Source organism: Salvelinus sp. IW2-2015, linkage group LG25 (assembly GCF_002910315.2).
Source record: "Salvelinus sp. IW2-2015 linkage group LG25, ASM291031v2, whole genome shotgun sequence".
NCBI lineage: Eukaryota > Metazoa > Chordata > Actinopteri > Salmoniformes > Salmonidae > Salvelinus > Salvelinus sp. IW2-2015.
In genome coordinates, this window is record NC_036865.1 from 23,395,660 (window position 1) to 23,413,373 (window position 17,714).

Here is a 17,714-nt window from a genome sequence, read left to right on the forward strand (position 1 = left end):
AAAAAATGTAAACATTATTTTCAAAAGAAGCCATTCACTCATCTCCTGAAGTGCCAACGTATACAGCACAGTCATTGGTTAGGCAGCACAAAAGGGTTTACATCAGCAAGAGCAGGACAGGCCGGGGCTCATGATTAGGATAGCCTATCCATTGAAGTGTATAATGCTGTGTAGCCTAGTTTTATATACACCATCCCAGCAGCGCAAAAACACGGGAAGTACATTTTCTTGGAAATATAACTTTGCCCTGTGCTTCTCCGAGCATGCTCTTCGTATAGCCTAGGCCTATAGCCTATAGAATATGGATCATTTGATTGAGACCACACTAGAAGCACTTAATATTGCGCACCCTGCAAATAATCAGGGATGAGGGGCAGCATCGGGCACACATTGAGATGTAATAAGCAACTACTTCTCAAACACTGAGCAATATGACATTTAATCGAACCTGGACTAGATCCCCCAAAAATACTCAACCCTCCCCCTGACTAAAATTGAAATAGCATGGCCCTACCKCATTTTCCTCCGGGTCCCAGTCTTGAACATTTTTAAAAGTCCTTCACAGTTTATACACATGAGGAGGTAGTTAGTGCTAGTTATACAGTTTCATAGAATGTTTACTTCAGGTGTAAATCATCAATCACTCCCATTTTCGACATTTTGCTAATTCCTAAACATTTTACCAGTTACAAAATCCTATGATTCTGAACATACCGTGTACCTACTTACATATTAAAATTCATCACTGTAGAATTTGATTTATTTTGCACTTTAAATGTCACTATGTTTCTTTGTCTTTTCTCAGTATGTTATTCTGTGCTTCACGTATAATGTGTTACCCTTTTATCTTACAGGAATCATAATTTCTCTCATCAAATTACAAGGATAATACAACTTACAATACAACGAAACATCTACTCTAATACAATACGTTTTCAAATCCATTTATTTTGCTTCATACAATACCCCAACAACTTTCTGATGTCACCCCAAAATGTCTTGAACAATTTAGTGAGACATGCACTCAGGTAGAGCTGCTATGTGATGCCAATCATTCACAGTTTAATATGAAGCAATTTCATTGGCTCACACTAATAAAAMTTTGCTTTTAATTGGTCCATCTATTTTACTTTTGTACCGATCAGCATTTCTAAGAAATTTGGCATGCCTTGAAATATACTTGCTTCTGGTGTTCCATAATAGTTTATTGTACATAATATAGTTACRTCTTGAGACAAAGGTAATCTTTATTTTTATTTGATAAAGCAAAGASGTGTTAAGAAAAAAATTGTAGTTGCATTTATTTCGTTAACTTTATTTTTCAGAAGTATCAAATTGTTGGATGAGACCTCCTCAAGCTCTAATAATACTGCTGCATTCAAACTAACAAAACTGTGTTAAATATCTGTGTTTAATTTGACATGATTCAAAAGATTGTTTGGTGAGAGAGATGGAACTTAATATGGAATGTAATCAGAAAAAAAAAAACTTGCAGCGATGACAAACTACAGCATTCATAACTAAATGTAAATTGAAATGAGAAAAAATGCTAACCAATCAAGGGTATTACATACTACATGTACCTACATTTTTAAGAATGTCAAGATAAAGTATCCAATCTAAAGCATTGACTGTTGTACAAGTACTTTATCAATGAATACATAATGTGATGGTAGGAAGAGGGAGCGAAGATAGTATTCTGTTATGGGTACATTCAATATGTTTTCTGTTCCCCTTCTCTGTGGACTATCGATCTGCCCAATCCAGGATGAACTTTGCATGAATGTGTTTCATGAAGTAAATCATTATCCAATTAACTGCTTATTATATGAACTAGCTTGCTGACAAGTTGCCATTTGATCACTGATGGTCAACAATAAAGACCTGCTTCATTCATGTTGGGATTGACCATTGACTTGGTTTGAATATTTATCTTTGTTTAGCTCACCAACATGGAGAATTCTTGCATTATGATGACATATACAATTCATATTGGTTTTCCAAGCTGGTGGAAGCAAAATAGCCCTGTAACAGCAAAGCTTCACCACCATATTTTACAGTAGGTATGAGGTTATTTTCTGCATATGTATCCTTCTTTCTAGGCCAAAGAGCTCTATTTTCGTGTCATTTGACCATAGCGCCTGTTCCAATCCAAGTGCCAAWGCCATTTAGCAAACTCCAGGCATTTACATTTGTTGGTTGCTCTCAATGAAAGTGTCTTTCTGGCAACCGCTCCAAAGAGCCTATTGGCAAAGGAGATTTGTAGATTTGGAAACTTGGTGACCCGAAGATGTGACCAAGTTCTGTAATTATCCAGCTGTGGCCCTTGGACATTTCTTTGCCTCCAGAACCATCTTCCTCACTGTGCGTGGGGACAAGATACGCATGCATTCAATACCAGGCAAGATTACCACTGTTCCAGTACCCATTACCTGATTTATGAAAGTCAATAACCATTTGTGAGTTCTTTGCTTTTTCCTATGCGTGTTACTTCATTTTTCTACCCCAGTAAAACAGGAAGCCATGGAAGACCAAAATGCATTCCTTAAGATAASAATAATTTWAAAAAAGTAGAWTGTTAATGCAGATTTTATTTTGTTTGTTTATATTTATAAGAATCTTTAGGGGTGGCAATAATTTTACCCCTATTTCTTTGAGAGAGAAAAAGTATTACTTGTTAAACAAAATCAATTTTTCTGAACAATTGCTCAGTAGCTCAGTATTTGTATTATTTATTTTATGCAGTCTTTTTTACTCATCTTTGTCAAGGGTGCCATTCATTTTGGACCTGATATATATTCCATGATTTTGATTTGATTGCACAAGATTAAATGAAACCGCGGCCGGTGTGCCCCAATGCCCTTCCTTGCTTTCATGCCTCACTTCTCTTTCGGGGCAAAGTGAGTTGGCACATTAGTCTCCTCAGTTACCCATTTCCAAAGGATTTAAGATTAAAATAGAAAACCCAGAGACACTTGTACAAAGTCTACAGTACAGAACAAATCTATTACAGATTTATACAACGGGTGAGTCTAATCCTGAATGCTGATTGGTTAAAAGTGCGTTCCAGCTGGTGTCTATTCCACAAGTTACCACCAGCTAAATCTATGACGTTAAAATGCCTATTTTTACTCTGTTCCATCTGACTGCGCAATCCACTGTCTCATCAGCCCAGGCAGGGAAGTTATAAACTTGATCTCCACTATAAAAAGCATCTAGACATTATCTCACATTTCTTTTCGACTAACATTTAGTTTTCAACAGGGCAGACTGTCTCTCCGACATTTGCAACATTGTTTCAATATTCAATTTCGTTGTCCAACTGTCCRATAGTAATGAATGTGTAGGGGCATAATTTTTATGGATATATACAAAGAAATGTAAATTGAAAAAAGGTCATACGAAATGAAGTGCAGTTAGTTTGCAGTCTCCAGCTTCATTTCAAAGTTATTGACTGGGTCGCGTCTATAGATACAGAACAAAAAGAACAAACGACTGGGTCATGTCCATAGATACAGAACAAAAAGAATGAACGACTGGTCACGTCCATAGATACAGAACAAAAAGAATGAACGACTGGGTCACGTCCATAGATACAGAACAAAAAGAATGAACGACTGGGTCACGTCCATAGATACAGAACAAAAAGAACGAACGACTAGGTCACGTCCATAGATACAGAACAAAAAGGAACGAACGACTGGTCACGTCCATAGATACGAACAAAAAGTGAACGACCTGGGTCACGTCCATAGATACAGAACAAAAAGACTGAACGACTGGGTCACGTCCATAGATACAGAACAAAAAGAACGACCGACTGGGTCACGTCCATAGATACAGAAAAAAAAACGAACACTGGGTCGTCCATAAGATACAGAACAAAAAAAACAGTTGACGATGGGTCCGTCCATAGATACAGAACAAAAGACTGAACGACTGGGTCACGTCCATAGATACAGAACAAAAAGAACGAACGACTGGTCGTCCATAGATACAGAACAAAAAGAACGAACGACTGGGTCCGTCCATAGATACAGAAAAAAAGATGAACGACTGGGTCACGTCCATGATACAAAAACAAAAAAGAAGACGACTGGTCACGTCCATAGATACAGAACAAAAAGAATGAACGACTGGGTCACGTCCAGGATACAGAACAAAGAAGTGAACGACTGGGTCACGTCCATAGATAAGAACAAAAGAACGAACGACTGGGTCACGTCCATGATACAAGAAAAAAGAATGAACGACTGGGTCACGTCCATAGATACAGAACAAAAAGAACGAACGACTGGGTCACGTCCATAGATACAGAACAAAAAACGAAACGACTGGGTCACGTCCATAGATACAGAACAAAAAGAACGAACGACTGGTCACGTCCATGGATACAGAACAAAAAGAACGACGACTGGGTCACGTCCATGGATACAGAAAAAAAGAAGAACGACTGGGTCACGTCCATAGATAGAACAAAAAGAACGAACGACTGGTCACGTCCATAGATACAGAACAAAAGAAGAACGACTGGGTCACGTCCATAGATACAGAACAAAAAGAACGAACGACTGGGTCACGTCCATAGATACAGAACAAAAAGAACGAACGACTGGGTCACGTCCATAGATACAGAACAAAAAGAACGAACGACTGGGTCACGTCCATGGATACAGAACAAAAAGAACGAACGACTGGGTCACGTCCATGGATACAGAACAAAAAGAACGAACGACTGGTCACGTCCATAGATACAGAACAAAAAGAACGAACGACTGGGTCACGTCCATAGATACAGAACAAAAGAACGAACGACTGGTCATCCATAGATACAGAACAAAAGAACGAACGACTGGGTCACGTCCATAGATACAGAACAAAAAGAACAACGACTGGTCCGTCCATGGATACAGAACAAAAAGAACGAACGACAGAATCGCATCTCTAGCAACCCTAGACTTGTGGTATGGACTATATCTTGTGGAAAGAGTTGGTTGGTCACATATGTAATATTTAAGTGGTAATGTCCTTGAAGCCGGTGTTTGTTGGATATATTGGCACGATTTGCCGGCCCTCGATGAACACTCGTGCCAATATATCCAACAAACACCGGCTTCTCGGGCATTACCACTTAAATATTACATATGTGACCGACCGGCTCGATTCGGTCTTCTGTAGCAAAATTTGAAATAGTTTTTTTTACATTGGCTAAAAGTAGAGATTCAGAGCTAGAATATTGTATATATGGGAAAGTAATTCTGCTTTGAAAGTTGATAAACTTGTAACCACACTTTTGAGAAAATGGCCCTGGAATGTTTTAGTAAACCTACTGGAGAGCTCTTCTTTGTCTACACCATCCTTCACACRCTCTTAAGCCTTAGCACCACCCATCTCTTTAAGGATTCACATGTGAGGCCATATACTAAACAACCAAAGATTTCAAGACTGTTTTTATTTATTTACCTAGCCAAGTCAGTTAAGAACAAATTCTTATTTACAATGACAGCCTAGGAACAGTGGGTTAACGGCCTTGTTCAGGGGCAAAACAACAGATTTTTTACTTTGTCAGCTCGGGGATTCGATGTAGAAACCTTTCGGTTACTGGCCCAACGCTCTAACCACTAGGCTACCTTCTGCCCCGTTTATACTAGGGCTATCGACAGTTGTCGCAGTGACATCATGAACATTCTATTGTCGTCCAACATCAAACTTATCGTTGTCATTATGAAAAAGTATAATCACAAAAACTACAGMCTGCATGACATCAGCAGCCTGGTGGTCCACAATAGCATAACTAGTGTATTTTAACACCAATAACCCCATCCGTTTGGAAATTAATTTAATATAATGTCAATCTAWCAAACCAGGCAACTTAAAGCTACTTTCTGAACAATGTTTTGGTTATTTTATAGCTTGTTAGCTAGCTGGCTGGTTGCCAGCTATATGATATGATATGGTCATTATTTGAACTGGCTAGCCAGCTAACTTAACATTAGCTGGCTAGCCAGTTCAAATAATGACCATATCATATAGCTGGCAACATCTTCACTTTAGTTCATTTGTCTTCATTAGAGAAAAATAAACTCACAACAAGATCCTTGTTTACAAGTTAATGGCGAGCCAATTACAGAAAATAGCTTACGTTTGTGAATGTGACAAAATAAAAGCAGAGCATTCTACCAGAGAATTTTAGAACTTGGACACTGTCTCGTTGGCCTAACGTTATGTCCTAATTTGACTTTGGTGCAAGTCATGTTCTTCACATTACCGACTCTGGTAAACACATACTATATCAAATAAAATCWAAGTTTATTTGTCACATGCACAGGATACAGAATGTGTAGTGAAATGGTTACTTGCATAGTGGAGTCTTTTGTTTAGACATGTAGCTAGCTAGCTAGCTAGCTAAACAATTAACCATAATCCCAACTCATAATGTTACTACCCAGCACGAATCTGCAGGTAGCTAACCAACCAGGTTCAATGTTAGCTAGCTAGCTTACATTAGCCTATAACTAGCAATGCAAATGTCTCTGAGATACAAATAATATTACTACACAGATCATACACTTAACATTAGCTAGCGAGCCAGAGCTAGCTTTAACTTGAAATGAAAACGACTGACTAAATTCGAAACGTATAATATCTGGAAATGTAGCTAGCTAGACTATCTTACCCGTATACATGGAAGGACGCGTCTCCCTCTCTGTCACAGATGCCATAGTTGCCCTTAGTTTGAAGATGTAACCCGTAGACAGGTGTTTTATACAACAGCCTTCTGTGTCTTCCCTTTTTGACTCCCTCTGCATTTTTGTAATCAAACGGCAGAATTTTCTCCATCTCCTTAGCTATCATACTCTAATTCCACCGGGCATTCCACTGATTTCAAAACTCGGTCCTCCAGAAAGTGGAGAACAACACTTTTGCAGTTCTACTACGTGATATCTTTCAAAAATGCCGCGTTAGAAAGGATTACCTACACATACTGACCAGCTCATATTATAGACAGAGGCGTGCTACATCACTGACCAATCCAAACTCATCTCTCGGCATGTCCAGCCCATCCATTATCTCAGCCAATCATGGCTAGCAGGAAGGATCCTGACTTTTTCCGTGACTAAACCAACTCGTAATTTAACAATTATATTTGTATTTACAGATGGCACACACGTTTGTTATTAAGGCACATGAAAGTTTACATGTTCCAGAAGGCATTTCTGACAAAAAACACATTTTGATAAAAATATTTTWAAAATACGTTCAAATGCCTCTCCTGTGAAGTAGCGACGCATGACATTTGCCTACTTTCCTGAAACAAGTCACATATATGTCAACTTGTTGTTCTGTCATACAAACTGGTTGACTTGAGTGGTTCTATAATAAGACTTGGGGCCGGATTCTATCAAATCTTGCTTAGGAACTTTTACTGTACGTACAGTACATGGCCGTGGGTAGATTCTTTGGGGTGGGAGGGTGCAGGGTTTTTTTCTTAGGGGGTGCTGCAGCACCCCTACTCCCGGAGGCTATGTGTATGTAGTATTACTGCTACACAACTAGCCTACATCAMCAGAAATACACAGCTACCTTGAAAACCGTGGTGCTGCTTTGATGCCATGTGGGTCTTCAGCTCTGTTCTGAGGAAACATGATTATTATTATTTGTTGTTGTTATTGTTGTTGGACAAAGGAGAATGTAAAACACCAGGAAATCTGCTCAAGGTGATTTTAATTGAGAAAATCTGAGAAACATGTGTGATCTTATCCAAATGTAATAAAAGTTTGAAATGATTATGTTTTTGTGAAATACTAATTATGTTTGTGCTTCTTGCAGTACATTTGCAGTCTACAAATGATTTATAATTATGTTGTGAAAACAATTTGGCCAGCTGCTGAATGTAGTCTGGGCCCCCTGCCCTAAGAGGTACTAATGAAGAGCTTAGGGCTGTAACCATGGTGTTCAAGTGGCCATCAACTTKTTTTTTATCTATTTTGGAACTGCTGTCCAAGCAATAAATCCAATCCTTGGCAGTGCTTCAGATGATTAATAAAATAGCTAGTTCTAAAGTAATGCACACATCCATCCAAACATTTTATTTGAAGTACAGGAGTGTGTGCAGCTGTTTAATTTAGAACTCAAGAATACAGGACCCTTTTACTCTTCTAAAGACGAGTTCTCTTTTGAAGACAAACATGTAATTTGTGTGTCTCCTTGGCTGTGGAACAAAAGCAGCATTGATCCAATGCCATAYTCCATGAGCATGTCAAGCGAATTCACTGAGTAAAGCAAACAGTAAACTACTGTTGACCAAATAATGAGGTCAGACTTGTAAAGGAGTGAGGATACAACTCAAGGAATCTCGGACAGTTCTTCCAGGTTCAACCTCTTTAATGATACATCAACTGAAGGTTTCAAATGAACACCATACCAAGACCTGAGTTTTACATCTCTTATACTGTATTATTTCAACTTACATTAACATGTACTCTACATTCTCATTGTTTAGCACAGAACCACATACATTCTCAATGGTCAATATGGAAACCTCAGTTCAGTTAGATGATTACTTCAGTGTCTGTAGGTTTTATAGTCAAACATATTCAATGGAAACAAAAACAATCTTGATAAATATAGATTGGCCCATAGCTTCCTGAGAAGAGCAGAGTTAACATACACACAGTGCTTGAGATCAAACATACTTTTATGTGATGCGTACTACTGGTTCATATTTGTGTGTTAATATATTTGTATAAATTGAATATATATTGAGTGTGAAGCGATGATCCCTTATTGATGTCACTTGTTAAATCAACTTCAATCAGTGTAGATGAAGGAGGGGAGACAGGTTAAAGAATGATTTTTAAGCCTTGAGACAGGATACATGGATTGTGTATATGTGCCGTTCAGACGGTGAAGGGGCAAGACAAAGATTTAAGTGCCTTTGAACGGGGTATGGTAGTAAGTGCCAATCGCACTAGTTTGTGTCAAGAACGAGAACACTGCTGGGTTTTTCACGCTCACGTTTTCTTGTGTGTATAAAGAATGGTCCACAACCCAAAGGACATCTAGCCAACTTGACACAACTGTGGGAAGCACTGGAGTCAACATGGACCAGCATCCCTGTGGAACGCTTTCAACACCTTGTAGAGTCCATGCCCCGAAGAACTCAATGCAAGTCAATATTGCAACTAAATATTAGGAAGGTGTTCTTAATGTTTTGTAAACTCAGTGTATATTTAATTATTTTAATTGAGGAMATACAGTATATCTATATATATCTGCATGTTCACACCCTTTAAATCATCATAGTACCGGCCTCTAAAATCATTGACATGTGCCACCAATGACATATGGCATCAGTAATTGTCTTAAAATAAATACATTTGTATTATTTTGAAAGAATATCTGTCAACTAGAAAAGGACWTTAACTGAAGTAAATGTGGTGTGCTTGCTAGTCTTGAAGTATGTATGGTTGTGAAATAGTATTAGTAGTGGTATTAGTGGTAGTAATGGCAGTAGTAATGGTAGAAGTAGTAATGGTAGTAATAGGGTTTTCATAGGCTTTGTATTAGTTATTGTGACCTATTTTGGGGTGGTTTGTAGTCTTGGAGTTATTATAGTGGGTTATAGTGGGCTAGTATAGTAAGCTYTAGTAAGTACTATATGATCATAAGCCATATAATCGTTTTTTAAYCTCTCAAAATCTTTCAGTTTMAACATTCTGTAAGTTTTGTGGCAGTGATTTGAGTTTAGAATATTGAAGCCTGCATTCTGCAATTAAAATTAATTATAGTTTAGAAATGATGAATGGTAGCAAAAACGTGTGTTTAAGCCATCAAAGTTGGGTTAATTCCTAATTCGTTTGCATGCAAAGAGGCACCAGATAGTCTGGTAACAATGCCAACACGGTGGACGCATAAGAGAGAAATTTGAATACAATGTGAATACGTGACAAACCTTTATCAGATAGTGATTGGATCATAMTGATCAGATCACAAAACCCACATGTTAGCACAAGGTGTAAAGGAGGCTTTGGTGTCAGTACCTACTTTTTTCTGTATCACAGCATATTTATTACAAGAATGTGAAAACACTCAAAAGAAAAACATTGTGTGTGTGGACAATGAACTATATTGACTTATGCACAATGTCAACAGTGTATCAACGTACCAATATCTTGTGACAAAAAAATATAATATAAACAAATTATAAAATGTTTGTCACACCTCTCCAATCAGAACAGCTCAGCTCTTGGCCAATGTGCTTGCCTCACACTGGTCCAGCTGTCAGCTAACACAACAGTCTAGTTTCTGAACTCTGCTCCCAGCGCAGGGGGTCGGGAGGTGTGGAGAGAGGGGGAGTGTGATTGAGTCTGGAAGTGGCATAAACTTTGTTTCCCATTTTGGRTATCTGGGGTCTGGGAACATATTTCCTCAAAGCTTATCGAAGGTGACTTAGAGACTTATCTACTTCTACTTCTGTTGGAAAGCCAGTGGAGGTGTTTCTACCTGAGAAGGACGTGTTTCCAGTAGAGAGGACATCAGAAGGCAGGCTAGCTCTTAGGACTCAAGACTTCAACCTGTGCCGAGAGTTGTCTGTGGTCCCACTGCTAGAGGGAAGTACTGGCCAGAAGAGTCTCTCGCCCACCCTCTCTTGACCCAAGACCTCTACTAAGTAAGTCCTAAATGATTTAATTCTCTCAAGCTCTGTGGATGAATACAGATGTAGGATCTTAATTTGAGCCAGTTTGCTACAGCAGGAAAATATTCCTGCAGCAACAGGAAATGTGAATTCTTATGTGGATTATAATTAAATCCTTAAGAGTGCGTGTGTGTCAATCTAAGTAACATAATACAATAAACCCCCATCAAAATCTGTCAGTTTAAGCTAAAAATAGATATTTTGTTGCATGGACTGCTTCTCAATCCATCGCATCCACATTTGTCAGCCTTATGCATCTGCATGGAAGGAGGCCGAGCTACAGAAATGTTTGTCAGACTGAGAAATCCCGAAAATCGGTCTTCTCACGAAAACGTCTGTATGGTAAAACCCCCATAAGCCCACGGGACTCGTCTGAAGTCGGTAAAGCTGATATGCCAACTTTCCCCACCCCCCCCCCCCCCCCCCCCTCCCCAACAGCTTAGAGTTTTAGTTAATGGACATTTTTGTAGGGGTTGATACATTTTTTGTGGAAATTACAAACTTCAGATGCCTTTTTAATTTTGAAACCTCAAATACACAACAAGGAAAGTTCTCCTGGATCAGGGTGACCAATTTAAGATCCTACCTCCACATTAGCGCACTCACATTTTCCTCATTGCAGATTATACAGTATTATACAGTACCCTCCTGTATGCAGACTGCATACAAACAACACAGTAGGGTATGTGTCATTTTTCTGCATGGCTTAAATTAAATTGATTCTCTTCCACTTTTAGCTGTATTGCAAAGGATCACCCTCTTGCCCAAGCMTGAGGATGAAGTTTGAAAACATTCTAGAGGAGATCGATGGCTGTGGATGGTTTCAGGTGCTGATCGTCACTCTGCTCTGTGTCCCTCGAGTGATACTACCGTTTCACTTCCTGCTGAATAACTTCATTGCCGCCGTACCCTCTCACCACTGTGACCTCAGCGCTCTGGATGATGGCGGCCTCTTTGGGAATCTGACTCAGGAGCAGAGACTGACTGTCAGCGTTCCAGTACAGGAAGATGGAACTCCAAGCTCCTGTAAGATGTTCCKAGAGCCCCAGTTCCACATCCTGGCCAACTCCAATYACAGTGACCTAGRTACAGTCCCCTGTCAGAATGGATGGGCATATGACAACAGCACCTTCAAATCCACTATGGCAACAGAGGTAAAATACTTCCAATGGTATCAGTTGAGTGATGGATAGCTGATGCTAATGGTTCAAAGGCCAAAGCAAATTACAAAGGTTGACAAGATAAAAGGAATAAAGCAGAGGAAGGCAATAGGCGGCCCATTGACCAAATTCGTCCTGCAAGCGATTTTATTTGACCCCAAAAGTTTTCTAAATTAAAATGAAAAAAGGAATTCAACTCAAAATTATTTTACGTTGGCATTTCCATTCCCAAGTATTCCCATGATTAAATAGAGAGACAAACAGTGTATGATCGATCCTGTCTCAATATAATCAAGGTATGAAACGATTATGATATTGTCAAATGAAATGTAGACTTCTTGCCCGTTTGGTCTTAATTGTGGTCTATTTGCAGTACATMAATGATTATAATGATGTTCCGGCCCCCCGACCTACGACCAGCAGATTCATGTCATTTTGTATTAACCAAGGCTTTGAGCAAATTATACAGTGTCTTGACCCATGAACACAATACAGAACCAAATTGAGAACTCTGTAAGACAATTAAGAGAGAAAAGGGTTTTAAATGAGACCCCTCAGAGTTAGTCAATTATTTTCAAATTCCCTGGTTTGTTGTTATAGTCACATTACATGCAATTCTGTGCCCATTTATTCAATCAGAATTTCACTGGTTAGATATTGTCCCCACTTTAAGTAACATACTATTATCATTATTATTATTATCCTCTTCAACTGGTACATGTAATAGGAATTGTGAATGCATGCTTTCTTGACTGTCACTATCATTGCTCCTCTTTCTATAAAGTGGGACCTTGTCTGTGACAGAAAAGGCATGAATAAAGCCACAGCCACCATTTTCTTTGTTGGCGTGATGATTGGAGCTATAGCCTTTGGTACCCTCACTGACAAGTAGGTCATTTTACCCCAATACCTGATATCTACATTCTTTCTTTACATTGAATTATTTATTCGTGGCTATGTTTCTTGAATGCTCTTTTCCAGGTTTGGGAGGAAGCCTATGCTATTGGTGTCCTATACCATATCCATGGTATTTGGATTTGCCAGTGCGTTCTCTAACTCCTATACCATGTTCGGAGTGATGAGATTCTTTACTGGCTTTGGACTTACAGGCATCAGCATCATCTCGACCGTTCTCAGTAAGCTAAGCTCTATAGATTTCATATGAACAAAATGTTAGACTCCATTGCTAAGCAATTTAATTAAATGCAGCTATYAAAGTATTACCTAACAACATGTTAATACAGTGTATTTAATAGTGTAGTTAGTGTTGTTACGGAGGTATAAGACAAACTTAATGTAAAGTGAAACCCAACAATATTGTTAAWWRWTTTWWWAACTCTATTTACATTCTTTCAAGGTTTGGAGTGGGTGGACATTAAGCACCGGGCATTAATAGGTATAACGGGCAGCATGGCCTGGTCGTTTGGCAACATGATGCTAGCGGGCATTGCGTATCAAGTGAATGATTGGCGGATGCTAATGATAGCTGTCTCTGCACCCCTGGGCTTGGCTATCATCACTTGGTGGTAAGAATACACTGGGTGATATCTGGACCATATCCTAAACATATCAATGGATATCTGGATTTGACATGTTTTTGATACAGCATGATACCGATGCAGACGAAGATGCATATCTATACATGTGTAACCAGCCCCACCCACCACCATGGGGTAGAAGAACTCACCTGAATAATGCACATTCCAAATTTTGCATCACATACAGTAAACTACTGTATAATATGAACTGGGTGGTTCGAGCCCTGAATGCTGATTGGCTGAAAGCCGTGGTATATGAGGCCGCATACCACGGGTATGACAAAACATGTATTTTTTACTGTTGTAGTTACATTTGTAGCCAGTTTATAATAACAATAACGCACCTCTGTGGTTTGTGTTATATGGCCAATTTACCACGGCTAAGGGCTGTATTCAGGCACTCTCTATACCACACACCCTCGGGCCTTATTGCTTAAATATAGTTCACTACAGTATTGTAGTGACCTTAGGACAAGGTCCTTAGTGGCCTCTTCAAGAGGGTCGGACCACTTCTTGGCATAACAGTTGAAGTGTTGAACTGCGAGTCACAGGAACCCAAGTTTGAGGCAGGATTTGAGGCTACACTCCAAATTCACTACATTATGCAGGGAACTGGTTATTATTGTGCTTTGACCCATTGTAATGGTTCATCATCACTGCAGGTGGCTCCCTGAGTCTGCCAGGTGGCTCATAGCCAATGGCAAAGTGGAAAGAGCCCATCTTTACCTGGAGAAATGTGCTCGTTTTAACAACAGAAAGGACTTCACGTCCAAAATCAAACTTGAGGTAAATGCAACAATTTTCAGTTGCTAGTATTTACTGCTAATAATTACTCTTATTCAAAAATGCACATGGCATGCAATCATTTATACAGATTTATTACAGTTATGAGGTGTTAGAAAGAGCATAGGTTTGAAGCACAAATATACAGTACAAGTCAAAAGTTTGGACACACCTACTCATTCAAGGGCTTTGCTTTATTTTMACTATTMTCTACATTGTAGAKTAATAGTGAAGACATCAAAACTATGAAATAACACATATGGAKTCATGTAGTAACCAACTAAATGTTAAACAAATCAAAATGCATTTGATATTTTATATTTGAGATTCTTCAAGTAGCCACCCTTTGCCTTGATGACAGCTTTGCACACTCTTGGCATTCTCTCAACCAGCTTCATGGGGTAGTCACCTAGAATGCATTTCAATTAACAGGTGTGCCTTGTTAAAGTTCATTTGTGGAATTTCTTTCCTTCTTAATGCGTTTGAGCCAATCAGTTATGTTGTGACATGTTAGGGGTGGTATACAGAAGATTGCCCTATTTAGTAAAAGACAAAGTCCATATTATGGCAAYAACTACACAAATAAGCAAAGAGAAACGACAGTCCATCATTACTTAAGACATGGTCAGTCAATCCGGAAAATTTCAAGAACGTTGAAAGTTTCTTCAAGTGCAGTCACAAAAACCATCAAGCGCTATGATGAAACTGGCTTTCATGAGGACCTCCACAGGTGTCACGATTCTCTAAAGTAGAACCCAGAAGCAGACCAGGACAAGGAGAGTAAGACGAAGGTGAGTATTTATTTACAAGTGTAAATGTAGTGATAGAAAAATCCAAGTAGCGGAGCGGGCAGCGGAGGTGAGTTGATGGAATTGAGTAAGCAGATCCAAGGAAGTAACTGAAGTCACCGACGACCAGGTAGGGATGGGATGCGTGTTCCGGGTGAATGACTGTAGACAGAAAAAAACGGAGGTAAGTTCAAGGCAAGCAAGACGTACAAAACAACAAAACAAACTATCAAACTGGAGGCTGATACGCTGGCACAACATACTGTTCATGGCTAACGATCCGGCAGGGAATGGATGTCAGGTCAGAGCTTATGAAGTGGAMGGGTGATGATCAGGACCAGGTGTGCAGATAGCTGATGGGATACAGGTGCGGGTAATCAGAGATCTCCCAACTAGCTACGTCGCCCGGCAACCAGACAGGGTGCGTTCCAGGACACCGGAAAAACACTCCAGGACAGAACACKGGCAAAAACAGARTCAGGAAGCGGGATTCGTGACWACAGGAAAGGAAGACCCAGAGTTACCTCTGCTGCAGAAGATACGTTCATTAGAGTTAGCTGCACCTCAGAAATTACAGCCCAAATAAAGTCTTCACAGAGCTCAAGTAACAGACACATCTCAACATCAACTGTTCAGAGGAGACTGTGTGAATCAGGCCATCATGATCGAATTGCTACAAAGAATCCACTACTAAAGGACATCAATAAGAAGAAGAGATTTGTTTGGGRCAAGAAACACAAACAATGGACATTAGACCGGTGGAAATCTGCCCTTTGGTCTGATGACTCCAAATTTTAGATTTTTGGTTCCAACAGACGTGTCTGTTGATGCAGAGTAGGTGCATGGATGATCTCCGGATATGTGGTTCCCATCGTGAAGCATGGAAGAGGAGGTGTGAAGCGAGGGGGGGGGTGCTTTGCTGGTGACACTGTTGCTGGTGTCACCTGGTGTGACATTGCTGGTGAAACTTATTTCATAGTTTTTATGTCTTCACTATTATTCTACAATGTAAAAAATAGTAAAAATAAAGAAAAACCCTGGAATGAGTAGGTGTGCCCAAAGTTTTGACTGGTACTGTATGTGGAGTATACACTAGCCATAAATGTAACACACTGGAACTAACTATCCCAAGCCAGCAGCATACCGCCCTGCATCCCACTGCTGCCTTGCTTCTGAAGCTAAGCAGGGTTGGTCRCTGGATGGAAGACCAGATTCTGTTGGAGGGCCAGTAGGAGGCACCCTTTCCTCTGGTCTAAAAAAAACTACCATTGCCCTGTGTAGGGTGCTGTCTTTTGGATGGGACGTTAAATGGGTGTCCTGACTCTCTGTGGTCACTAAAAATCCCACGGCACTTATCATAAGAGTAGGYKTGTTAACCCTGGTGTCCTGGATAAATTCCCAATCTGCCCCTCATACCGTCACCTAATCATCCCCAGTTTACAATTGGCTCATTCATCTCCCCTGTAACTATTCCCCATGCTGTAAATGAGAATGTTTTCTCAGTCAACTTAAATAATTAATAATTAATTTTAATTAATAATTAAAAATAAACTAACTTAGCCTCTCTCCCATACTGCTTAGCACCTGTCTGATGTGGTTGGCATGGACAACCATAACAAGACCTACTCCTACCTGGACCTGGTGAGGACCCCAAAGATGAGAAGACTGGCTCTACTAACAGGCATAGTGTGGTGAGTATATCTGGCTCTACTAACAGGCATAGTGTGGTGAGTATATCTGGCTCTACTAACAGGCATGTGTTGAGATATATCTGGTCTACTAACAGGCATAGTGTGGTGAGTATATCTGGCTCTACTAACAGGCATAGTGTGGTGAGTATATTGGCTTACTAACAGGCATAGTTGGTGAGTATATCTGGCTCTGCTAACAGGCATAGTGTGGTGAGTATATCTGGCTCTACTAACAGGCATAGTGTGGTGAGTATATCTGGCTCTAATAACAGGCATAGTGTGGTGAGTATATCTGGCTCTATACTTTAGTATATCTGCTGCTATAACAGGCATAGTGTGGTGAGTATATCTGGCTCTCTAACAGCATAGTGTGGTGAGTATATCTGGCTCTACTAACAGGCATAGTGTGGTGAGTATATCTGGCTCTACTAACAGGCATAGTGTGGTGAGTAATATCTGGCTCACTAACAGGCATAGTGTGGTGAGTATATCTGGCTTGCTAACAGGCATAGTGTGGTGAGTATATTCGGTCTAATAACAGCATAGTGTGGTGAGTATATCTGGCTCTCTAACAGGCATAGTTGTTGAGTATATCTGGCTCTAACTAACAGGCATAGTGTGGTGAGATATAATCTGGCTCTACTAACAGGCATAGTTTGTTGTGAGTATATCTGGCTCTAAATAACAGGCATAGTGTGGTGAGTATATCTTCCTCTGTATGGACTGGTACTGTATAGACTAGTTTGGGGCTGTATGGACCGGTACTGTATGGACTGGTTTGGGGCTGTATGGACTGGTTTGCAGTACTGTATGGACTGGTTTGGGGCTGTATGGACTGGTTTGCAGTACTGTATGGACTGGTTTGGGGCTGTATGGACCGGTACTGTATGGACTGGTTTGCAGTACTGTATAGATTGGTTTGGGGCTGTATGGACTGTTTTGCAGCACTGTATAGACTGTTTTGGGGCTGTATGGACTGGTACTGTATCGACTAGTTTGCGGGTGTATGGACTGGTACTGTATGGACTGGTTTGCAGTACTGCATAGACTGGTTT

The 17,714-nt window shown here is 39.9% G+C and overlaps 1 protein-coding gene across 1 annotated transcript in view; it reads left to right on the forward strand.

Annotated features, from left to right (window-relative positions):
* The first annotated feature begins 10,402 nt into the window (after positions 1-10,402).
* LOC111951606 (solute carrier family 22 member 7) overlaps positions 10,403-17,714 on the forward strand; it is an 18,126-nt gene continuing 10,814 nt past the window's right edge. Inside the window, exons 1-7 of the mRNA XM_023969785.2 lie at positions 10,403-10,672; positions 11,437-11,853; positions 12,644-12,747; positions 12,841-12,995; positions 13,217-13,385; positions 14,060-14,183; positions 16,550-16,659. Of these exons, the coding sequence (XP_023825553.1) occupies positions 11,476-11,853; positions 12,644-12,747; positions 12,841-12,995; positions 13,217-13,385; positions 14,060-14,183; positions 16,550-16,659 (1,040 nt within the window). The 5' untranslated portion in view covers positions 10,403-10,672; positions 11,437-11,475. The remainder of the gene's footprint in view (positions 10,673-11,436; positions 11,854-12,643; positions 12,748-12,840; positions 12,996-13,216; positions 13,386-14,059; positions 14,184-16,549; positions 16,660-17,714) is intronic.